Here is a 25,251-nt window from a genome sequence, read left to right on the forward strand (position 1 = left end):
AGCAAACATCGAGTCCCGTGAGTCTGGACTTGCTCTGAAAGCGAGGGCAAAGGGCTCGCTGCTGTTGGGATGTGGCGTTAATCAGAGAGCTGGTGGCTTTGCGTCCCTGCCGCGCCTGGGCCTGGCATGCCCGTGAGTGTGTCGCTCGCCCTGTGCACTGCGCTGGAGCGCAGGGGAGGCCCGCGACGGCTCCGCGTCACGGTCTCCTGTCATCTCCTACCGGTCATCGTAACAGCAAAACACGTGTCGTCTCATCGTGGTGACGTGATGTTAGAGATGGTTAAACGGTTAACTGTGGTTTCAGGTACTTCTGGATTGACTTGCACTTACGGGAAGGAATCCGGGTAGTTCGTTCAACAAATAGGTATCACCCACCTGGAATAAAGTTCTACACGGTCCCTTTTAATCAAATCAGCTTAACTGAGGGGTCCTGCGGTTAATGCACATCCTGAGGTAGAACATGAGCTGGTGACACGTTTAAGGCGAAAGTAGAGGGAATGGAAATGTGCCAGCTGTGCGGTGGAGCCCAGAACATGCCGGTGCAGGCGGGAGCTCAGGGAGGACGTGGGGGCCGAAGTGGGACAAAGTCTTGGCATAGACACCCCCACCCCCGCCCCGGGAGCCAGGCCAAGCAGAGCAGAGTGGGAGGAACTGAAAATTGATTGTGTCAGGTAAGCACCTGCCAGACAACACAGTTCTCACCTTAAAAACGGAAGCAGCAGTTATAGTCCAGTCTGGAAGGAAAAACATCAACCTTCCAGTTAGGGGAGCCGGCCCCGTGGGGGGTGCCCCTGGCTTACAAACCAGGAAGTTGAGATTAAGAGGTCAGTTACGTGCTCAAGGTCACAGAGTGAGTTGACAGGGGAGCTGGACTCTGACGCCAAGTCGGCCTGACTCCAGAGGAGACGATTCTGTGTTATTGGTGAATTTTAATTTTAATACCTTATGTTTGTCATTTTGTATTTTATAAGTCTCTTTTGTATCTTTGTTTTACATTTTTATTCGTAATGCTAATTTTAAATAATAATATTGTATTATCTTAAGTATTTCTCTTTGTAACTTTTCTGTGATCTGAAAAGAGTTTGAGTTTGTCTATAGCCATCAGTTTTTTTTCTTTTAATTTCTAGAGCAATTTCTTAGTTCTGGTTGCTTCCTGAATTCAGATCACTTCTATATCACTTACTCTAGAATTTAGAATTTCATCCCATTTAGGTCTGGAGGCCAAACTTTGCAAAAAAAAAAAAAAAAATACAAGTGTTGCCTTCCAGACTAATGGGAGTTTTATTATTTTAATAATAGATGTCTGTCTGCAGAAGCAGTTGAGCTTAAGATAATCACTCTCATCCGGTCTGTTTCCTTTCTTTTTTTAAACACAGCCAACAAGCACAAGCCTTGGCTCGAGCCCACCTACCATGGCATAGTGACAGAGAACGACGACGCCGTGCTTCTCGACCCCCCGCTGATCGCGCTGGACAAAGACGCGCCTCTGCGTTTCGCAGGTACGGCGTGCCTCTCACCCGCTCCCGACGCGCGGGGACCCGTGGGGAAGCGTGCTCGCCGGTCCCGGTTTGCTCGTCTCTCCCTTTCCGAGAGCGTCTCGTGGCAGGGCTGTCTGTGCCTCCCGCGCACCACGCTTTCCCTTCGCATTTTAATTGTCGGGGCGCCCGACAGAAAGCCGGTACTTGTGCTTGAAAAGCAGAACGTTTAATCGCATCATTACCTTCCTTGTCTTGATGTGATCAGATAGATAACGCGCAGGCCAGCGCATCTCAAACTGAGTGAGTACACAGCGTGCCCGAGGCTCGTGTTAAAATGCGTGTTTGGGTGCAGAGGGCCTGGGGGGACCCGAGACTCTGCCCTTCTGACCTGCTCCCGGTGCTGCGGGTGCTGCCAGCCACGAGAGGCAAGGATCTGAGCAAGCAGAGCTCGAGGTTTTCCTTGCATGACCTCGGTGTCAGCTACCTGGAAAGACTCCACTTGAAAACGTCGAGTAATCTCTGTAGAGAGATCCTTTGGCTCAGACGTAACTGTCAGTAAATGTCTAAAGTCGAGGAATTTCATAAGACGTGATCTGACTGTAGGGACAGATCCGGGGTCACTTGGGACACATGCCGCTTCGCTAACACTTGGTAGCGCTTTGCACGCGGGGGCTGTGCCGGGCCTTGCTTCCTGGCGTGTCCGAAGTGCCTCCTGGTCACTGGTGGAGAAGGTGCCGCTGCAGCCTGCCTTCACCCTGGAGCCAAATCGATGTCGTGGATTTAATTTTTAAAGAGCAGTTGTTGCGTGATATTTTTCCAGGACAAGATTTCTCCTATCAATGTGTGGCGTTTGCCTCGGGGCAAATGAGAAAAATTCAGTTAACACGCCCCGTCTTCTCTCATATTAACTTGACTATGTGTAAATTGAGAGGAATGAACGTGTTTCTGAAAAACTATTTAAAAAATAAATTTGTTGTTCTTTTTCTTCGAGAGTCACGCCCTGTTTTCAGGAAGGTCACCCGAGAACCAGCTGGCGCTGAGTCCATGGTGGAGACGGGCTTTTCCAGTTAGAGAGGACCCCAGTTAGGCGGCCGTCTGAGCTGCACACACGCACTCCGTGTGTCTAGTAGCTCGGGTGGTTTTCTTGCTTGTCCCTCTCCCGTTTAGAATCGTTTCTGGCATTGCCTGTTGGTTTTCTCTGTAACCAAGTAGATTTTTGAGTGTTACACGTGTGTACACACACTTGCCATGCGTACCGTATTCAGTGATCCTACGCGGTTCCCCTTTACGAGCTTGACATTCAGTGCCGTGCAAGTAACTTTAATAGGAATGTCTAGCGTGTGTTTTTGAGTGGACTTAAATATTTATGACGTTTCATACATTTTAAGTGATTACAGTCAGAAGTTCTGTATTTACTCCCTCAAGCCTCTCTTCCTCTCTGAAGTGTCAGCCATGTAGGGCCCTGTGGTTTGTACCGCGACCAGGGCCTGGGGCTAGTGACGCTCCCTAAATACTGCAGAAGGAACAAATGAGCCCGCACAGCCCGTAAGTGGCAGAGCCGCCTCCCTGCCCGGTGGTCTGACTCCAGCCTGGATTCATAGGCTCACTGTGACCTTGTCTTTAGAACGTTGCAAACATTCTGGCTCGTCGTCTTACCCATCACGGGAATGCGTGTGAGTTACCACCAGAGAGGACTTGTCAAAGGTCTGAAATAAGTACACGTGTGATGCCGGGCGCTCGGTCACCGAAGTGCATTGCAAATTGTCGCTCATCAGACCTTCGCGTTGAACCGGGGTCTGGCTCAGATTTGTTTTTTGGAGGGGATGAAACTAAGAATCAAGTCTTGGTATTTGTCAGGTACTTTAGGAAGCTAAAATGACTCAATTCCTTGTTCAGCCCCTTTTCCTTAATCTGCTAAAAGTCGGAGGAGAGGTGGGTAAGAAAACGTGTCGTCCACGTTGTGTGTTTGATGGGAAGTCGAAAGCCAACAACCACCAACACAGGCCACGCTGTCGCTGTTTTGACCAGTTCCTCTTCGTCACTTCCTGTATCAGAAGCGCGCGCACCCCGCCCCTCCGTCCTCCGTGTCCTCGTCTTCCTAGTGGGTGGTTCCGCCAATGTTCTTTCCCTGCTCGTCCAGACTGAGCATTTACAGACGCTGACAAGACTAAACAGTCACTCCGTAAACAGAGTCCGAAAGAAACTTCAGGGCAAGAATGAGGAGTTTATTCTTGTTGATATTTAATTAGAACCAACTCAGATCTGTGATAATTTTCTTAATATTCTTTGCAGTTGATGTGGCTTGTGCTCTGAGGATGGCTGATGGAGTTTACTACACATCATCCTCCAGTTTTGTTGCTGAGATATGCAACAGGGCAGACATTGTGTTTGTAGCAATGAGTTGCATATATTAGGTTAAACCACACGAAATTACCATTTTTATATATTAAATCTATCAGAACGTTTGAGAAAATGGAATGTCAGAAATTTCATGTGGTTTAGCCTAATTAACATAAAGCAATATTCAGTTGCGTAGCAGTTTTAAGTAACTATCTGGATGTTAGGACGGAAATTACATATTAATAGTTGCCCACTAGCGTGAACTCATTTCGAATGCAGTTGCCTCCAGGAAAGGTTTGGGGTCCGTAACCATCAAATATTAGAGGGTCCGCTAGGCTTTCTGGAGACTGTAGGCAGCATAAAGGGGGGGTCTCTGTTCTCAGAGCACCGGTACCCAGGTGGGAGGGCAAAACCAGCGTGGACAGAGCTACCCGGGGTACTGGGCGGTTCATGGCTCGGTGCCAAGGGGGAGAGGGGACACACAGGGAGGACTGGAGTTCATGAAAAGGCAAGGCGGTGCAGGCCAGAGTGATTTCCTGCGGCAGGGCTGCAGCTCCCCGCAGGATGGCGGGACTGGCAGGCGGTGAGGGGTGACGGGGCAGGACCAGAGGTGGGGACTCTCATGGCTTCCAGAGAGAGAGAGGCGGACGTTAGCTTGTGTGGCATGTAGCGTGGGGGAGCAGAAGGCTGGGGGTCAGCCTGGGCTTCACAGTGTCCCCTGAGGTATGGCGGCACCTGCATGACCCTGATACTGCCTCCAGGTCCTTGGGGACCACATGCCACTTCTGGCTGCTCCCCGTGCCGATTCCCGTCCGCTCCCTGTGCCGCTCTTGGCCGCCAACTCTGGCCTCAGGGCGGAGCTGAGGGGCCCGCCAGCCAGCAAGGCGAGGTATGGATACTGCCCATCGTGGCTTTTCCAGGCACAGACTGCAGCCTGCCTGCATCGGAACAGCCTGGCAGCAAAACCCCGATTGCTGGGCTCCCCAGAACTGCCGGGTCGCAGTTTCTGGGCATGATGGGTTTGACAGACGGCATTTTTAACACGCTTCCCAGGCAGTTTCTTGGCACTCAGAAACTGGAGAGCCGTGGCTGTGTTCAGTGAGGAGCTTGGAGACAGAGCCTCGCCCCTGTGCTGGGCCGTGGGGGCATCACCCTTGGCTGAGTGGTTTTTGTTAAGGGATCGCAAGAAACTGTCCTGATGAGAGCCACACGTGAGCGTGTCCCGGAAACGAGCTTGGACCAGTCACCAAAAACAAGCGCCAGCCTGGACACCCAGCGGGTGAGCGTGGGCGCCCGGGCTGAGGAGGGAGAGGAGGTGGGTTAGCAGGGACGGTGTAGGCGATGCTCGCTGTTAATGACCCTGATCTCCCTCCCACTGGGTCCAGATCGCTGGGTCTGCAGCCAGAAGCATTAAAGACCCAAGTGAGGCTGACCAGATGCTCTCTTCTTGGAATGTGGCTGTCAAGCAGAGGGAAGAAGGCGCTAGAACCAGTTGAGGCTGCCTTCCATCTGTCCAGGCCCGTTTGCTCTGGGCCTGTCGTGGCCCCTGTTTCTGGTCTCTCGAGCTGCCTTGCTTTGCTTTCCAAGCCCGTTTCTTTGGCCTGCAGTTAATTCCGTGAGTTCCCGATGGCTCTTCAGTGAAGCCCGTTTGCCTGAGTTAGCTGGAATGGATTTCTGTTTGCGTCCAGAGAGCCTAACTCTTCGAGCCAGAGCTGATGACCTCCATTAGGATTGCAGTATAAGGGCGGGACGGCCTGGGAGTGGGGGAGGCTACAGCGTGGGCTTTAGGGATGCGCCCCTCTTGGGGGAGCGCAGCACAGATGGAGGCCATGCTCAGATCTGATGAAAGACTGAGAATGCGGGGGCTGCCCAAGGCCGAGGCTGCCCAGGCCGCCGAGGAAGGGCGCCAAGCGCCAAGCGCTGCCCGCGAGCCCCCTCGGCACTGTGGGTATCGGGGAGTCAGATCCGTCCTGCACGTTGTGTTCGTCCATGGTTACATTTTTATGTTTTACTTTAAAAAAATTCTTTAATGTAAAGTTCTTTCTGACTGTTTTAGATGACCGTAGGGGAGGGAAGGGGGAGAGAGCTAGGGAAAGGTTTGGTCCGTCTGGGGCTAGCACGGCCGGGAGCTCATCCGGGGACCTGGCGGGGTGTTCCCAGTGAGCCGAGACGGTTTTTGGTGCGCCACCCGGCAGAGCGGTGGCACGTGGTCGGCTGGAAGAGAAGGGGCCGGGCAGAAAGGAAGTGGAACAGGGCAGTGTGTGTTGAGAGGTCTGTCCTCGCAAAGGTGGAGAGAAGGTGAGTCTAGGACAGAGGACTGACCGTGCAAAGCGCAAGAGAGGCATCGTTACGTGTCACTGTGATGTCACTCCGTGTAATGCGTGTAACTGCTCTGTGACGATGTGCGTGTGATTGTCCTGTGTGCGTGACCAATAGGACTGCACATGCCAGGATGAGGGAGAGGGAAGAAGGATGGGTCCGAGACGACTTTGAAGCTTAGAAAATCAGCTCCCAGGATTGGGGCATTGCTGGCAGAAGCTGGTGTCGGGTTTGGGGAGGAAGCTCATAAACTGAGTGTGGTTCGAGAGCCAGAAAGAGTTCACCGTGAGCGCATCTAAGGAGTTGTTAGTTTTGTTGGCTGTGTAATGTTATTGTAGTTCTGTTAAAGAAAATCTTTGTCTGCTAGAGATCTAGTGGATTTCGTATGGACGAAACAGTTTAGTGTCTGGCTTTAAAATACTCCGGAGCCAAGAAGGTTCAGGGATAAGTGAGCAGACAGCAGAGCACGTCACCTCTCCCGAGTCTGTCTCTTTCCCCGTGTCCTCGTTCCCTTAGTGGCGCCATCAGCCGGAAACCAGGCAGTTACTCCCCACTCTTTAACTCTCCCTGTGCGGTCACTGACGAAGTCCCGTCCTCCTAAAAATTCCTTGGTCCTTCCTACCCAAGCTGCCTGAGTTTAGCCCCCAGCAGGTCTCACCACGTCTGCCCGCCCCTCGCCTTGCTGTGCTTGGATCCGTCCTCACGGAAATGTGGTCCTAGATGGACTGAACAGAACCAGTGAAGAGGGTGTACCACTGGTCTGTAGGTGATGGCTCGGCAGTGACGCGTAGGGCCGGTCACTCAGCTGGTCTGGGAACCCAGGTCTGCCAGAGCGCGGCGCCCTGGAAGGCAGGTCGTCACCTGGCAAGATGGCTGTTAAGTCATTCTAGGCAAAAGGACTCGGCCCGCCTAGCACTTTACTAAGTACCTGTGGATTTGGGGCAGCAGAATCTGCGGGCGCTGCCCATTCAGGCCGCCAGCGTCAGAGCAATCGGTTGAGGACACGTGGACAAGACATAGCACGCATTTTCGCTTCTCATTATCAGTGGATCCAGGCTTTTAGAGAACGGCCTGGAAATACATAATCAGTTTCACAATAACTTGTATTTGATCATTGTACCTCCCTGAGACACTGTTCCTTCCAAAGTTGTGATACAGACACATGTTCAGGGCTCCAGTGAAATTCCCTCCAGACCTTCCTCCTCGTGGGTCCTCGCTCACGGCCCCACAGCACCGGCCTCGCTTGTAGACAGACACGCCCCGATCTGCCCACTTCTCACCACGCACGGGGCTCCCCCGGTTCTGGCCTTCAGCACCTCACGCCCGGAGTACCCCAGTGACCATCTCTGAACGCTCACAGGCTCGTTTTCATCACAGCAGCAGATGGAGTCTTTCAGAATATAAGACATGGTTTAATTTCTGCTCAGAGAAAAGCTGACGTCCTTGTAGCAGCCGGTGTCACCTCAATTCCCCGTCTTCGTCTGAGCTCGTCTGCAGCCTGCCCTTTGTGCGGCTGCTGCAGCAGCACCGGCCTCCTTGTCCAGAGCCAGGCCAGGCCCAGGGCTGCCTCAGGGCCTTTGCGCTCGTTGCCCCGCTTCTGAAATCCTTCCTTCAGCTTCCTCTGGTTTCTGTTCAGAGGTCATCTTGTCAGCGAAGCCTTCCCTAGCACCTGACTTATAAAATCGAACCACTTCAGCGCCTTCCCACACTCCTGGTCTCCCTCCCCCTCCTCCCGGCATGAAATCTCAAAGGAGAGAGAGGTTTAGGGAGTATAATCTATTGGCAAACAGTGCTGTTCCTCCCAGAAACCATCTCAGGGACATTGCTCGAATGATGAGTGTCTTCGACCCCTTGTTCAACAGAGCGTGGTGGAGGTGGCCTTGCCCAGGTCACACACTTGATCCAGGTCTGAAATCTGCACTTACCTACGTAGTGGCAGTTGTCGTGAAGCCACCGTCACTCATGTTTTCTGCAGAACAGTCAACTCTGAGTCAGAAACTGGCAAAGGTTCTCTGAATTAAAGCTAGGCAGCTTGACTTATTTTAAAATGTGTTGTGCAGGACTAATATACACCCCAAAAGTGTAAATATAACAGTGAATTAGCACCTTCTGGAAGACAGTTTGACATACCTGGACCCGGCGGTTCTGCTCAGAGGTGTGTCTCCAGAGCAGTAATCGGCAGACTTTTTCTGTAAAGGGCTAAATGGTAAATACTTCAGGTGCGGCGGCTGTAGTGACCCAGCTTTGCCAGTGGAGTGGGCGAGCGGCCATCAACAGTGCACCAGCGAGTGGGCGTGTCTGTGTCCCAGCAAAACTTTGCTTATGGACCCTGAAACCTGAACTTCATACAATTTTCTCATCCCACCATATAACATTTTTTGGCCTTTTTCTACCCACACTTGGATGCATTTTATAAAATATTTGGTATCTATAGCTGTTTATAATATATTTCAAAAGATAACCGTTTTTAGCATGCCGGTTGTTCAGAAGCATACGCGGTGGATTTGGCCTGCGGGCCGTGGCGGCCCCCGGGGACCCTCGGGCGGGCTGTCCAGGAGCGCTGCTGTGACGACGGGGCGGGCGGGCTCCCACGTTCTCCAGTCCGTACTCACTGGGCGCATGTGGCCGCCGAGCACTCGAAATGCGGCCCGTGCGACGGAGGAACCGAATTTTTCATGTTATTTAATTTTAATATTAATTTTAATGATTTAATTTTAAGCCACCCCGTGTGGCTGGCGGCTGCCTCGTTGGCCAGCACAGATCTAAAGAGACACTGTTTGTGCAGCAGGAAGCACATACAGAAACATCCATTAACAGCATTGTTCACAAGCAGCAAAAAAATGACATCACGGTGCATTCACACAATGGAAAATGATTATAGAAATGGTGAACATTTGCTGAGTGCTGTCTTTATGCCACGCAGTGACATTATACCTGTGTCAGCTCACTGGGTCCTCACTGTACGTCACAGGGAAAATGATTGCACCATAGCTGCCTGAGCCATCAGGGTGAGATGATCACCAGGCAGACATCACAAGGCTGAGCTTTCGCAAGACACAAGAATTCTATACTGTACGATGCCATTTTTCAAACCTCAGAAGCAAAACAAAACAACACTATTTGGGGATATAGAAATATACGGTAAAACCACTGTGAAAAAAAACAAGCAAGAGAATTCAGGCTGTGGTACATTTGGGGGACATAAGGTGCCCTCAGCTCGGCCACACTGATCTTCAGTTTCCTACTCTTGTCCTGGGGCCAGCTGAGCAGCACGACATCGGCTTACGGATGGTCATTCGAGCCTCACCACAATATTGAATCTCGTTTCAGTTCACATTTAAGCAGATGTTCCATTCGAAAAGGTGTTTACATTTGTGGCCTTGGTTAAGTTAGAGCCAAGCTTAGGTTAGAAATCACCGTTATTTACTCGGTTCAAGAACAGAGGGTTAAAATAAGACCTGTTGCTCCAGCCATTTGTTTCATTAAATCTAACGATGAGCTGAATGTTACCAGATCCTAAGCACAAGAATTTAGCATGAAAACAAAAATCTGAAAACTGTAAAAGGACAGGTAGTATGCCATCGTCATCTAATGTTCGTTAAAAGTTCGGACACCTGAGGGTAATATGAAACTTTACAGTGGTATTTCATCTGTAGGTTAGTGTAATTTCAAAATTATGCAGTAGTTTGTGGTAAGTAGGACTGAGACATTTTGTTACCGAAGGTCCAGTTTTATTATAGCAATTCTAACACATGGCTACTGAGCTAATTGTTAAATTATGTCAAGCTTTTCTATGTCATATTTGCATCTTTGACTTTTTTTCCTGATTGTTCCGTCTTCCTTCTTTCTTGTATTACTGACATGGGTTTATCTTTTCTCCCTTTAGAGAGTTTTGAGGTGACAGTCACCAAAGAAGGTGATAAAGGGTTCTTTCTCTCCCTCTTATGAATATTAACCCACTAACTTTGTTTATAAAATTGGGAATCAGCCCTTAAACAGAAGAAGCTGTCATGCTATTTTACCCCAATTTATTCTCCTCTTATTTGTTTTGAAATATATTGATAGAAATTGTTTGTAACCAAACCCTTGGTTAGAAATATCTGGAAATCAGACATCCATTTGAACTATGTGGATAATACTGTACGTTTTCTCTTAACCGAACTTAAGAGAGTCACTTCCTGACCATTTTCTATCGGTCATAATTTTGGAAGAGTTCGATCTTATTTTTATGTGAAATACATTTTGTGAAGTTTGATGTATCCATTGAAACGTTTACCTTTGTTCTCCCATGGGCAAGCACAGAAACCTAGATTCGAACTCCCGATTAAGCTCGTCAGCCAACTTGGTCGTTGAGTCCCCAGGCAGGCTTCCTTTTCCCGTCCGATAGGGCGGATACGGAACAAACGGGGACTGGCCTCCCAGGTCCCTCCCGCGACACACACAGTGCTTAACCGCGATGCTGGCCGTTGAAATGGATGCCTGAAACGTTGGTATTTCTACCTTTCTTGTTCGGTAGTTTGTTTTGATTCCCTAATTTTAGCCAGGCTCATTGCACAGGAAGACTTATCTCTTCTGATTTTTTTTTTTTTTTGACAGACTTTCTGTAATTACGGTGCTGAACCTATATCTCACGCTTCTTCCTCTCTCAACACTTAACTGTGCGTTTTAGCCTTCTGTCTGGTCCAAATCAAAATAGCCGCCCGGCTGTCCCCAGTCGCTGGGGCAGTTTCTCGGTGTTATTGGGCCTCGGCTGTGGGCTAATGAGACCACTCTGACCCTGGAGCTGTCCTAAGTACTCCTGTGAAATGCCTGTCTATATTTTCTCTCTCTTTTGTATTCCTGCATGAGTGGATGCAAAGTTTAAAAAGTTGCTTGGGAAGCCAGACATGCTTCTTTCTACTAAAGCCCCAGAACTCACCCTGTTCACGCACAGCCCCCTGCTTTGTCCACAGACCCTCTAAACCCCTGGCTGCCGAATTGTTGCCGTTTATTTTCTTTGGGGGAGGAGGGGACTGCGCACGTGGTGCGTGTGGCAGGGATTCTAACCTGTGCTGCTTTGACTCCCCAGGTGAGATTTGCGGATTTAAAATTCATGGGCAGAACGTCCCCTTCGACGCGGTGGTGGTGGATAAGTCCACTGGCGAGGGAATAATTCGCTCTAAAGAGAAGCTGGACTGTGAACTGCAGAAAGACTACACATTCACCATCCAGGCCTACGACTGCGGGAAGGGGCCTGACGGTGCCAGCGTGAAGAAGTCTCATAAGTAAGTGCGCTGGGCAGGGCGTGTGCGTAGGAAATGCGAGTGACCGTCCTCACCCCGTCCCCGGGACTTGGCGTGGTTCTGAAATGTGAGGCAGGAGGTGGTTCTCGGCCACCCACAGTGAGGCTGTGAGCAGTTTGGTCAGAGAGCCTTGTACACGGCTTCAGCAAGTGGAGGCCACGTGGCAGGTGTGGAATAAACGAATGATGAGTGATTTTATCCCACCAAATACTCTGGTCAAGAAACCAAGGCCTTATATTGAAAACATGAAAAGCCTAATTTTTCCCTAGGAAGATAGTTTGTAGGTACGTTTAACTTTTGTTTAAATTCTAAGGGCGTGAAATTCATTTGAGCTGGTGGAGGAAAGCCGATCGGTCTCTGTGCCCCATCCCGGGCGCGTTCACGGCCTTCCTGCCCGTCGAGGGCTCCTGGTGCGACCGAGAGGGCTCTGCACGAGACGCGTTTAGGCTTCTAGGCCGCCCTCCGCTGCTGCTTCCTCGCCCTGTGACGTTAGGCAGATTTAAGTCTGTTCAGTCTCAGTTCTTACTTAGTACATTGACTGAAGAAAGAGATGTATGTGGGTGAGATGATGTCACATGACCATTGTGAGAGTCAGGATGGATGGGTGGATGGATGGTGGATGGACGGTGGATGGATGGGTGGATGAATGGGTAGATGGATGGACGGACAGGTGGATGGATGATGGATGCATGGATGATGGATGGGTAGATAGATGGATGATAGATGGATGGGTGGATGGTGGATGTGTGGATGGTGGCACTGGGGTTTGGAGGGTCTTGGTGAATAGCGGGGATGCTGAGTACTGGTGAATTACTTCTCATCCTTTTCACAGTATTTTCACACTATTTTCCTTGAAAAAGATCTAATTTCAATCCTGACTGATTCAGAAACATACCCAGACTAATAACCCTTGAACCCAGAGTTTCCCCTCTCTGTGGCCTGGCCTGACGTTGCCTTCATTTTCTCACCCCCAGTGGGGTGGGTGGAACGTGGCAGCACGGGGTCCCCAGGACAGGCAAGACGGAGGTCGTGTTGCAGCCCTGCAGTAGTTGAATAAACAATGTCCCAACCATGGGTTACTAACCATCTCTGTTCCTTCGGAGCAGGACAAAACCTGTTTTAATGTTTGAAGTTTCCCGTCTTCTATTTCTTACCCCTTCTTCCTTTGGCTTGAGAGTTTTTCTGAATTTTGCAGCAAAATATTTTTAACTCTGTGAGTAGAGAGCTAACAGATTGTCTGATCGGGTTTACGTCCCTTCCGCGTGCCCCATCCCATGTTGTCAAGAGGCTTCCAAGTCTCCGTCGCTGCCTTCCTGCCAGCTACTTTATTCCTAGGACTTGGAAGAATCCATCAAAACTCCTGTTTTAACTTTCTGTTGTCTCCACACTAAATTAAAAACAATAGTTTAATTTTTTATCTTCAACATAAAATTTAATAATACCAAATAATCAGTAAAAGGAAATTTAAAGATAGAGCAGAATATTTTGGGGGTAACAAGACAAAGCACACAGCTTTTTTTCCTTCCTCCAGAGCGACCGTGCACATCCAGGTGAGCGACGTGAACGAATACGCGCCTGTATTCAAGGAGAAGTCCTACAAAGCGACGGTGGTCGAGGGGAAGCAGTACGAAAGCATTGTGAGGGTGGAGGCCGTGGATGCAGACTGCTCCCCTCAGTTCAGCCAGATCTGCAGCTATGAGATCGTCACTCCAGATGCGCCCTTCACCGTTGACAAAGACGGTGAGAATGCAAGAGCGAGCTCTCCTCGCCGAGGAGGACAGTCCGGGCGGACTGTCCCTTCTAAGCCAGTCGGTTTCAAACCCAGACTTTGCACTAAAGTGAACCACAGGTTGGAGACGGTCTTGGTCCTAGTCCGTTTGAGTTGCTGTGACGGAATGCCAGGGGCTGGGTGGCTGAAACAGCAGGGAAGTCCAAGATCAAGGTGTTGGCCGTTCGGAGTCCCGTGAGGGGCTGCTTCCTGCCTTGTAGACGACACCTTCTCACTGTGTCCTCAGGTGCTGGGACGGACAGAGCACTGAAGTCTCTTCTTCTTGTAAAGACACCAGTTTCATCGCGGTGTCTCCACTCTCATGACCTCGTCTAACCCTGAGTCCCTCCCCAAGGCCCCGCCTCTTAATATCGTCACATCGAGGGTTAGGACCTCAGCGTCCGAACTTTGGGGGACAGGAACATTCAGTCCGTAGCAGAGACCTAACATGGTGTGTCTGTTTCCTGTTTTTTCGGTCTCTTCTTGTAAAGACACCAGTTTCATCGCGGTGTCTCCACTCTCATGACCTCGTCTAACCCTGAGTCCCTCCCCAAGGCCCCGCCTCTTAATATCGTCACATCGAGGGTTAGGACCTCAGCGTCCGAACTTTGGGGGACAGGAACATTCAGTCCGTAGCAGAGACCTAACATGGTGTGTCTGTTTCCTGTTTTTTCACTCTGTCCCTGAAATCCTTTTTTCTGTCCTCTGAAAGTCTTGTGTTCTCTTGTGGGACGTTTCTCTTTTTCCTTTCCCACCAAAATCTAATAAAAATCCCCCGCTTAACATATTTTTATTTTTTCTCTCCTCTGCTTCCAGTCAGCACGCATCTGAATAAGACTGATCTCTGGTTTGCCCATTCTGTTCTCCATCAGATTTCAATCTTCTGCCTCATCCTAAAGATGAAGGCAACACCCTACTGCCAGACCCCTCTGTCCGCAGCAGTTAACAGAGTTAACTCAGTCTAGAGCTCAGCTGCTTCATTAGGTTATGGCTTTGGGACGATGACATAGTGTCTCCATTGTCAGCGCCAGCCCAGAATCGTCGGTGCAGTTGTGGACATTGCAAACAGTTTGTCCTCATCTCATGTTCAAAGTAGGCTTTTGTTCCGGTGGACGGGGTTAGGAAATCTCTCTCTCTTTTAAAGCGAATCTTTTGCATGAAGTATTTAATGCAGCTTGATCTAGTGTTTAATAGTTGCAGTCCTTGAATTGTTTTATCTTTTTGCATTCTCTTGTATGTGAACTGTTAAATCTGAAAGTAAATATAAAAACAAAAATCCTGTAAGAATAAACGAGTTGAATTGTGCGGGCTCATTCCTTCTGCTCAATCGTTAGAGATGGTTTTAGTGTGTGCTCAAGCTCAGGAAAGCCAGGGCGAGTGCCAGTTATCTCAAACTTAAGTTTATTGCCCTGTCCAATTTTACAGGCTTGAGGGCACATGCATTTTCTGTTTCAGCAGAGGACAGCGGAGGTCCAAACGGGCGTGGGTTTGGGGTCTCACTGTCGTGTTTTTCCTCCGGAAGGTTATATCAAGAACACAGAGAAGCTGAACTACGGGAAGGAACACCAGTACAAACTGACGGTCACAGCCTACGACTGCGGGAAGAAGAGAGCAGCAGAAGACGTTTTGGTAAAGATCAGCGTCAAGCCCACTTGCACCCCTGGGTGGCAAGGTGAGCCCCGTTCTCGTGTCTGCTCTTGCACCTGTGCTTAAAGCTTGTACACCGCGGACACCTAAAGCGAGTTCTCCTCCATGTGTGGCCCGATGCAGGATGGAGCAGCAGGGTCGAGTATGAGCCTGGCACAGGAGCCCTGGCCCTCTTCCCAGACATCCGCCTGGAGACGTGCGATGAATCAGTGGCCTCGGTGCAGGTGACGGTGGAGCTGGAGACCAGCCACATAGGGAAAGGCTGTGACCGTGACACCTACTCTGAGAAGTCCCTGCACCGGCTGTGTGGTAAGGGAGCCTGGGGGTCTCCAGTGGAGGTGACAGAGACCTTGGCACATGGGAACACGTGTGTGTGTCGACGTTCATGATTGTTAGCTACAACAGACTCCCAGCTTTCCGACCTGGCTGTTGCTGCCTTCCCGGCTGCCTTTCGCACTGGCTGGGCGTCAGGGGTACATAGCCCCCTCAGAGTCTGTTCAGAGTGTTCTGTGTGCGTGCATTTTAAGAACCACTGTTTGAAGAAAGTATTTATCTGACTTACCCTGACAGCCATTAAAATAGGTATTATATGGGCGAGTGAGTTGTAAATGAAGCGAGATGTTTATTTAAGGACTGCAGAAAAAACTATAGGCAACACAACAGCTTTTACCAGCCGATAAGTAGAAGCAGCTACAGATGCCCATATCTGATCTGTGGTCCCCACAGACTGGCTGATGCACGGCAGGTGCTGTTCGGCGAGGCCGGAGGCAGCAGGGTTGCCAGTCTGACCGAAAGGCTGCTTCCTTGTCTTCACTTCAGTGGAAAATTCTCTAGTTTATCTAAGTGGCGTAAAGGTGAGGTGTGGACGGCCTCCCGTGGAAAATGCTGAGAAATTTTACTTGGCTGGCGATAAAGTCCCAGGCACTGAAATGGCCTCTTCATAATCAGACAGGTCTTTTGTGTTTCACGAGCCTCTCAGCGTCAGCTGGGAGCACTTTCTGATGCCTTCTGCCTTTCCGCTAGCCCGACAACCCTGAGACGTAGGCAGCCAGTTTTCTTACATAACTGGAAATCGTTACATGGCGAATAAGCCCGAGGAAGAAGTATGGTCTCTGCCGGCTCATCCCGCCGATGAGTCTACTCAGGTGTTTTATGACTCTGGGTCCAAATATTCATGATCATGAACCTACATCTACATAAGTTAAGAGGTCCGGACTGTTTTCTGTCTTAAGCTGTATAAATAAGTATAAAACTTACTTTCTCATAATGCTGTTTCTTTGTGGTATTAAGTGAACATTTTTCTTAGTTTCAAGGTAGGAAGAATGGAAAGAGGTTTACGTTTGAGTGCTTACTGTATGCCGGGTGCTCCGCATGTGTCAGGTGGTACTGGCCTTGTTTTCGCAGAGGAATTTATTGAGACTCGGGAAGGCTAAGTTGCTCACCCATTTCATTTGGTAAATGGCAGAGGTGGGATTCGGGCCGAGGTCGCATGTGACTTGAAAGGCCAGGTCGTTCCAGCCACGTCATACCGCTCCTAGGAGTAGAGAAGTCATGGGCCAGGCGACAGAGCTTGCAGACTCTTCTGCAGACAGAATTGTAAGAAGTTTTGCTTGGCAATAGGTAACAAGAGCTGTAAGCTTTTTTCGTGTTTTTCGGCTTAGTAATTCCATTTCTAGGAATTTATTCTAAGGGGACAATCATGGAGACACGCAGAGGTGCTCATCAGGCAAGGTTTGTCATGGAAACAAATTTGGGACGACCGCAGTCCGTCAGGGAGATCAGTTACACGAATTTTGGCCCATCCGTGCGATGCAGTGCTACGCAGACTTTTTAAATTATGCTGTAGAAGAATGTGAATGGGAATCTGTGTACATATGAACGTGGGACTCCATTTTTATAATATATATATACGTTATTCTGTTTTTATAATATGCATCTATTCATAAAGGACTGGACGTGCTTATATGCAGTGTTAATTGTGGATATATTTGGGTGAGATTACAGGTAATGCTTTTTTCGTCCCATCTTTTTTTTAAAAAAATATCCATGGTTTTTATTTATGAATTTTCCTTATAACAAGCACCCTTATCTTTGAGAAGAAGTGAACTGGAACTGGCACTTGTACAAGCATAAGACGCGGACAGTCCAGTCAGCGTGATTCTGAGAGGCCGAGCCTTTCAAGTTCTTCGTATAACGCACGTTAACCGTGTAACTCACATTGTGCTGTTCCAGGTGCTGCGTCCGGCACTGCCGAGCTGCTTCCTTCCCCAAGCAGCTCTGCGAACTGGACCGTCGGCCTCCCCACTGACAACGGCCATGACAGCGACCAGGTCTTCGAGTTCAACGGCACTCAGGCAGTCAGGGTCCCAGACGGCCTCGTTTCCGTCAGCCCGAAAGAGCCTTTCACGATCTCTGTGTGGATGAGGCACGGACCCTTTGGCAGGAAGAAGGAGACGATTCTGTGCAGTTCGGACAGAACAGGTCAGTGTCGCCGGCAAGGCGTGGCACTTCGGTGTCCACTGGAGTGGCTGCTGGAGGCGGGCACCTCGTTCCTCCCGCAAAGGCCCCCACGGGCTGGTTGGTTTACGTTCACTGTCCCGCATGTAGCAGCGGGGGGTGCTCTGTCTTCGAGGTGACCGCCCAGGTCTTTGGAATGTTTGTTAGTTTTACTCAGTGGATTGGACCATGCTTCTCGGTAAAAACCCAGATGCATTTGTTTCTAAACCTGGTCTTGGCCCAGCTAGAGACTTCATTTAGGCTGATAAAACCGTCTTCAAAATCCATTAAAGAAATAGCTGTTATTTCTCTTTTGGGTCTTAGGCTGGCAGTTTACCAATAGACGTTCTCTTTGCAGACATGAACCGGCACCATTACTCACTCTTTGTCCACGGCTGTCGGTTTGTTTTCCTCCTCCGCCAGGATCCCTCAGGGGAGAAGAAATACAAACCTGCAGAATTCCACTGGAAGTTGAATCAGGTGAGTGACTGGAAAAGTCTCTGCTCGTGGTCTTTTCAGAGAGATAACGAGATACGGCAGCCTTGCACAGGACTGACTGTTTCTGAGGAGTGTTATGATTTTATGACTTCTACATCTGTGGCTATAAGGTAGTAAATTGGATCCATTGAACTCCTTTCCACTGAAAGCCTATGTTTTTTTAAAAAATATGTATTTTATACACAACGTTAATGTAAAAAAATTTTTTGATTTACGTTCAAAATTCTGTGTAATAACGTATTGAAATAAGCAGCACTTGCTTGCCTCTCAAATGGTGCCACAAAGCCCCAGGGGCCTCAGCAAATTCAGGCCACCATGGGATATTTAAAATTTTCAAGAAACCAGCAATCTTGACATCTTTTAGATACCACAGGAACTACTGGCTCGAGGGAGTTTGCGTTTTCGACATTTGATCACGTTACATTCTTTTAGACAATGTCGCATCTCTGCAAAGCTGCTTTTTCAACCATTGTCATAATAAAGAGCAAGTAGCACGTGAAAAAAAAAATCAATGTGTGACAGGAAATGAGAGGGTGCTGTAAACTGAGGAAGCCTTTTCATTAAAACCACAGCGGATCATTTCTGCTTTTGATTTGGGGTTTGGACAGAAGGAAACCTTTGGCCTTCTCTTAACTTTGTTTGCCTCTCGGAGTTAGTGAGCAAGAGCGGAGGTAGGTTGTATGTGCCAGTAGTTGTTAAAATATAACATTGTCTGAAACAGTTACAAGATAGATAAACGTGTAAGAGTATAAATGAGAAAAAAAATATGTGATGGAAAGATGAAGCAAATGCAGTTGGTAGCATTCACCTCTTACCGATGTAATTTTTATTTACGTAGATCATTTCATTCAGAAACTTTTGATCATAATGTTTTTCAAGAAGCTATAGTTCAGAAAGAACATTTTTGCAATGTAGGCAAACATTTTAGGTATGGTTCTGTGATAGTAACCGTAGTCTATATTCACCTATTTAGTTTTTTCTGATTACATTAAAACTTTATTGTAGGAAATTTCAGACAAACGTAGAAGTAGACAGATTAGTGGAAGAGCAACCATACACACCCTTCACCTTGCTCAGTAATTATCCACTCGTGGCCAGTCTGGTTTCGTTGTCATCCCCACTCATCGTTAATAATTTTCATCACCCCCTAGAAAACCACTTAGTGAATTTTAAGCAAATCCCCGATATAGCTTTTAATTCTGTGTAGAGATAATGGAATATGGATGGTTAAAAGATAAGTAGGATCATAATACTTTTTCACATTTTAAAAATATTAACAATTCCTTAATATGGTCAGGTGTCCAGTCACACTGTTCAAATGTCAAATTATCTTGTACGTGGTTTCGTACTTAAAATTTGTTGGAAGTCAGGGGCCATGCATTGTGGTTAGTCGATGCACCTTTGAGTTTATTCTAATTTGTAGATTTTTCTTTTCTCTCTCGGAATTTATTGGGTGACAAAAATCAGGCTTGTCGGCCCATAGTTCCCAGTAGTTAAGACGTGACTGACCACATCCCTGTGGAGTCATCTAACATGCTCCTCCATCTTTTTATACCCTGGAAGGTGACGGTGGGACCAGATCTGGGTTCGTCCTTCTGTAATCGAAGCATCCTTCCATGCTGAGTGCCGCCAGCCCTGCCTCTGATCATTTGGGTTGTAGGAAGTGTGTTCCCAGGAAGGGTTCATGGGAGCGATAATTTTCACATGTTGTTTTAATAGTTTGTCTGTGGCCTTTATACTGAAGGTCATTTTGGCTGGATACAAAATCTCTCGTTCATATTGGAGATTTCCAAGAACAGAAAATATCTCTCTCTGTTGTCTTCTGACATAAAGTGTTGCTATTAAAATCTGACAACAGACTGCTTTTCTTTTCCTTATAAAATACTTGGTCTTTTCTTTGGATGACCAAAGGGTGTTTTTCTCTTCTTTTTTTTTTTTTCTTGTTAGTTAATTTTATACTATGTCCTGATTGTTTTGGATCTGTTTTCTTAGATATGTGGTATATGCCCTTTTAGTATATAATTTGAGACATTTTGGTATTTCAGGACAGTTTTTATTATAGTTTTTAGTATTCTCTTCCATCACTTTGGTTTTTTCCTTACCTTTTGTTGATATTCTTTACCTGTTTTCTGCACCTGTCGCTTTCTCTTTAATTCGTTCCTGTGTTTGTCACCTCATTTCTGAGTTTCTCCCATTATGATCTATGTTCGTTCATATTTCGTGTCACTTTCCTAGTGTCTTAGCGACCTTCGAATAGATTGTTTTCATGTCGTTGGTAGGCATGTCAGGGGTGCTTTTGTTATCTAGAGGGATATTATTCCCCTTAATTCTCTTTTTTCTCTTAAAAACTTTGTATCGGACTGAGCCATGATCCTTTTTTCCCCTCATTTTTGCGTGAAATTAGTTTTCCTGTACTTATAAAAGACAGTTCTTCAGCATGGCTTTTTTTCTAGTGAGGGTTCTGCTTCCCCCTTCCGTTTCCGTAGTGTTAAAAATATGTGGCCTCATGCCCTGTCGTAGCTCTGGGATCAGAAGCCCCTGCCTGCCCCCCACCCACATGTCAAGGGTTCATGCGGTTACCTTGTCACCGAGTATGTTGTCTGTAGCTTTGGGTTTTCCCATCCTAATCGCCCTGTTTTCAGAGAAATAAGAAAATTATACTAATGCTACTATCTTCTCAGAATATATTCATGGATTTTGACAAAATACTACTGATATTTAAATACAATATTACTCTAATCCCCTAGAAATCTGCAGTACTTTAAAAACTGGGGATGTAACAGATATTGCTTCCTGAAGGAGTGTATATTACAGAACTTGTATTTTTTTGTTGTTTTTACATTTTTCTTTTACTTGCTAAGGTTTTTGGTGATGGTATTCATTTTGAAGTATAGCATATGGAATATAGTCAATAATACTGTGATAGAACTTGTTTTAAATAGAGACAAACTAAAATTAAGATTTTATCTGTCTCAAAAGCGAATTACTGTGCAATTTCCCTTATCTGGAGATTCTTCGTGTAATATATGTACGTACGTCTATCACGTGTATTGTGTATATGTGATAAACACATACGATGTAGAGGTTTGAATTCTTCCTGATTTATCAGGAGCAGCTGCGTTTCTTTTGCGGGCATCCTTTGGTGACTCGTTTATTTTGATGTTTCAGGTCTGTTTAAGCCTCCCTTTCTCATTGGTTCAGTTTCTTAGAATTGAAATGTAAATTGGGCGAACTTTTTAGAAATACATTTTAAAATTTGTCCCATGGCACCTGTTTCTCCGCCTGTCTCTGTTCTTGAGTGTCTGCTTCTTCCGCTAAAGCCCCAAGTAGGGGACGCCAGACCTGGAAGGGGTCTTGGGGCCTGCGGACCAGCGCCCTCACTCCGCAGCTGGGGCGATGCTCCCTCATGACAGGAAGGAACTCGTTTTAACTCAGCATGCCAGCAGAGCTGTGTGTCCAGGTTTATGTAGATCATCACCTTTGAACTGGAAAAGAAATTCCATGCTCTGCAGTGGGCCTTATTTTGATGGGAGGTGCTTTTACTGTTGATCTGGAAAAGGGCTGGCCACTTGGCAGGTGACGCCAGCTCAGTGGGTGGGTGTCCACCCTGCCAGTATAAGACTTTCCCGATATCACTCTCTTGGCAGAAGAATGTTGGGCAGCTCCCTGTTTGGGGGCCCCCCTCATGTGACAAGTGAGCAACGTCCCCTGGTCTGAAATGTCCTAGAGGCGACAGTGCTGACTTGGCCCTTTCGGGTGAGATATGGTTGGGTGAGATGTGTTTTGTTGTTAGATACTTTAAAAAAAAAAACTTCCCTCCTGGGAAGACACGTGTTCGTTATGGGTGATCCGGTTGTGTCATGGTCATTGTCGTGTCTGGACGAGAGGAAGGTGGACATTCACGCTCTGACCCTCCCCTTGGCCCCTCGTAGGTCTGTGACGAGGAATGGCATCACTATGTCCTCAACGTGGACATCCCCAGGGTGACCCTCTATGTGGACGGCGTTTCCCACGAGCCCTTCTCCGTGACCGAAGACCACCCACTTCACCCGTCCAGGACGGAGACTCAGCTCGTGGTCGGGGCTTGCTGGCAAGGTAACGGCCGCTGCGCCCTTGTCCCGCAGGCCTCGGGAGTCAGACAGCCTCTGCCATGCGGCGGACACGGGCCCCTCTCAGCGACCGTGCCCTCCTTTCCCTTGCCTTCTCGTCCCTCGCCCTGGGCGTAGCCTTCGTGGGGACGCCGCCCGTGCCATACTCCTGGGCGGCTCTGTTGACAGGCCCTCACTAAAGGTGCGTTAAAGGACCGAAGGGGACCGACCCCTTTCCTGGGACCCTGAGAGGGAGCATGTAATTGAGGAACTAATTTAGAAATTAATCTGTTTGTTGACAAGTTTATGAAAACAAGGAGGCAGCAGTCAGGCACGGAAACGGAAATGGAAATGTGCTTCGGCCTGGCAGACTCTTCCGGAGCGTGTAGCGCTCGATGACGTGGTGGCAACACCTTTAACAGGTGTTGCGTCTGGAGAGGATTCGTGGACATCTGTGCCGCAAGACCGGGGATGGCCTCAGGTGACGGCCACCAGAGCAACAGTGCCATTTATTTGTGCTTTCTTGGTGACAGACTGCGTGTCGATTCCTTTATGTAATTACCTCGTTGATGCTCATAAGTCTGTGAGGGAGAAGCTGTCTGTGTCCCAATCTTATAGCTGAAGACGCTGAGGCTCCGAGAGGTAGGCAGCCCGAGTTGCCCAGCTGGCTCATCGCGGCACTAGGATTTGAAACCCCCCGAAGCCCGTGTGCCCGGGGCCCAAGCTCGGACCACCGGACCGGGGGTCTTAACCTCTCCGTGGGGCTCTTTGCTGGTCTGGTGGAGCCTGTGGACCCCATCTCAGGATGATTTCTTACCAGTCTATAAAATAAAATACATAGGATTTCAAAGTTAACCAATTAAATTGAAATACGGTTATCAGAATACCAGCAGACTAAATGTGCTGGTTAGTAATACCTATGCTGCTTTATTAACAGATAAAAAACAGACTTTAGCAGCAGGTCCAGTAACCGCCATGATTTCGGAGTAAGAAGGGGCTTCGCGACGATTCTTGTGATGCCTGCACGATGTGATGTGACGAAATAGCAGCGATTTGTGTTGATAACAAAGTTGTCGTTTCTGCTAATATCGCTGTGGCTCGTGGGTGACTGTTCATAACCAAAGGGAAAACTCAGTACCAGAAGTTAGCGAAAATAAGCTTGTAATTTTCCCTGTCCAAGTTCAAGGACCCTCCACGTTCACGAGCCTCACATTAGTCCTTGCGCGTGACTCTGTGTTATGCCACTGCAAGGTGTCACTGTCACCACCTGTACCTGCTAAATAGGCCCTTTCCCCGCTCCCTACGGAAACATTGTACCGTGAGTTGGGTTAGAAATTTGTGAAAGAGGCCAGTTCCCAAGACAGCTTTGCTGCTTTGGGGAGAATTTGAATGTCATAATTTTCCTGCAGATCCTTGCAAATGAGAAGGAATAAGACAGTATTTTAGAGTGAACGTCTTCAGCGAATTCCTGGATTTAATTTTGGTGACAGTTCATCCATGAGGAAGTGGACCATGAGACCAAAGAATGAAGAATAAATTATTAGAGAGAGGAGAATTTTTTTAGTTGCTGTTTTTAAATTTTCAATTCAAATTTGCTCCCTGAGTTAAACAACAATTTCTGAGTAATTATTTAAAAAACAGAAACCCGAATACGCGTGCAAACCTAAATGTTACACTCTGGGTGATTTGTTCCTCGGCCGCAGTGAAGCCCCGCGTGCCACCGCCCTGCCTGCCTTGGTTCCTGTTCACTGTCACCGCATCTCTGCCACCGAAGTACTTTTCTCCTTATTTCATCTCTTTCGACCTCGGCCCTCTCAGCCTCCCCAGCCAGAAAAATCTGCCTAAATTCCCAGACCAAACACAAATTTGAAAACTTTAGTAAACAGGGAGGAAGACGTCCATTCTTGCTTTCAGTGGATTTGAAACCACTTTCCTTAAAATTCACCATGGAGAGCGTGGGCCGAAGTGAGTTAGAGGAACCGGAGGGGCCGTGCGCCCTGGGCCCGCCTGCCCCCACCCCAGTGCTTCCCGCAGCCTGTGCCTGGCGACCGCAGCAGAGCAGAGCGTGGCTCCCGCAGCCCGATCTGGAGAGTGGATGCTGCGCTCCGGGCCTGGGTGGGCCTCCCGGGCCTGCCCTTCGCTCAGCGCCTGGGTCGGGGGCTTGAGGAGCCCCAGGCCCCCGCTGGTGATCACCGGTTTCTCTGGGCAAGTTCCTTCACCTCTGCCCTCCCCTCCGGTTCAGAAAAAGTAGTTGAAAATGCCCTCTTTCCTCTGTCACTTGGAGGTTAAAGTCTGGACCGATGTGAACTTATTTTGAGCTTTCGAAAAAGACATCCTTTTGCAAGCTTACCCCATACCAGCCTTCGGACACTTCCGCGTGCCGACCCTTCATGTCTGCACAGTCGTCTTCCCTGTTAAGAAAGTGCTGTGGGGCCACGCGCGGATCGGTGTCACTTGTATCTGGCACTTCTCTGCGGTCAGTGTAAGCGCCGCCTCACAGTGGCCGGCCCAGCAGCGTGGTGCTTTTATTCATCTGGTTTCGAATCCACCCTATGCTTTGGCAAGGCGGGCGTGGGGTGGTGGCATAAAGGAAGCCTGCAGAGAAGATTCGGGGTGGTAAAATATCGCTTCCGGGAGAAGGCGGTCCAGGACAAGCTTGCTTCCCGGTGGAGTACGTGCCGTGCCCCGCCCCGAGGGGGATTTTTCTCCTTGCGGTTTGTTATTTGGCGGCTTTAGAAAACTTAATTTTTAACATCTAGTTCGAAGAGCCTAACCTGGAGGTCCTTTTCTGTTGTCTTTGTCTTGCTTTTTTTCTACAGAGTATTCAGGAGTTGAAAGTGACAACGAAACTGAGCCTGTGCCTGTGGCTTCTGCAGGTTGCTGGACTTTTCTCCCTACGGTTCACTATTGTTTGTGTTTCATTTAAAGACGACACATCGATTCATTCCACGTTTTGCATGAAACGCCCAGATTGCATTTTGGCCCCAGACTCCATTTGAGCTGCTGCTTGGCCTTTCCCGCCCCCCCCGGCCCCCCTTCTCCAGTGGCTTCGTGGTCTCTCCCTCCTCTCTGCCCGCTCTGATCCCAGTCGAAGTGACGGGCAGGTGACTCATTAATGCAATGCACTAATGGGATTTTTATTTTTCTCATCAGATTTTACCCTGATCCCACCATACGAGGCTCCCCACTGGAATCTCGTAGGCCAGGTTTGGGGGGTTCCTGATTCTCATGTGGCTGACCCACGAGGCAGGAAAAGATTTGTTTTTAGCTACTTGGTCCTGACCGAGACTAAATTTTAAATATACGTTTCTGAGAAATCCCAGTCCCCAGCGGTG

General features: G+C 48.5%; 1 protein-coding gene across 1 annotated transcript in view; it reads left to right on the top strand.

The window, feature by feature from the left end:
• Window positions 1-267: 267 nt before the first annotated feature.
• Window positions 268-25,251, top strand: part of CLSTN1 (calsyntenin 1) — a 32,321-nt gene continuing 7,337 nt past the window's right edge. The window contains exons 1-11 of the mRNA XM_025048529.1: window positions 268-304; window positions 1,377-1,499; window positions 10,024-10,053; window positions 11,206-11,401; window positions 12,951-13,159; window positions 14,710-14,859; window positions 14,958-15,143; window positions 17,067-17,315; window positions 17,689-17,810; window positions 21,761-21,923; window positions 24,736-24,792. Of these exons, the coding sequence (XP_024904297.1) occupies window positions 268-304; window positions 1,377-1,499; window positions 10,024-10,053; window positions 11,206-11,401; window positions 12,951-13,159; window positions 14,710-14,859; window positions 14,958-15,143; window positions 17,067-17,315; window positions 17,689-17,810; window positions 21,761-21,923; window positions 24,736-24,792 (1,522 nt within the window). The remainder of the gene's footprint in view (window positions 305-1,376; window positions 1,500-10,023; window positions 10,054-11,205; window positions 11,402-12,950; window positions 13,160-14,709; window positions 14,860-14,957; window positions 15,144-17,066; window positions 17,316-17,688; window positions 17,811-21,760; window positions 21,924-24,735; window positions 24,793-25,251) is intronic.

This window comes from Pteropus alecto, unplaced genomic scaffold, assembly GCF_000325575.1.
Source record: "Pteropus alecto unplaced genomic scaffold, ASM32557v1 scaffold125, whole genome shotgun sequence".
Taxonomy (NCBI): Eukaryota; Metazoa; Chordata; class Mammalia; order Chiroptera; family Pteropodidae; genus Pteropus; species Pteropus alecto.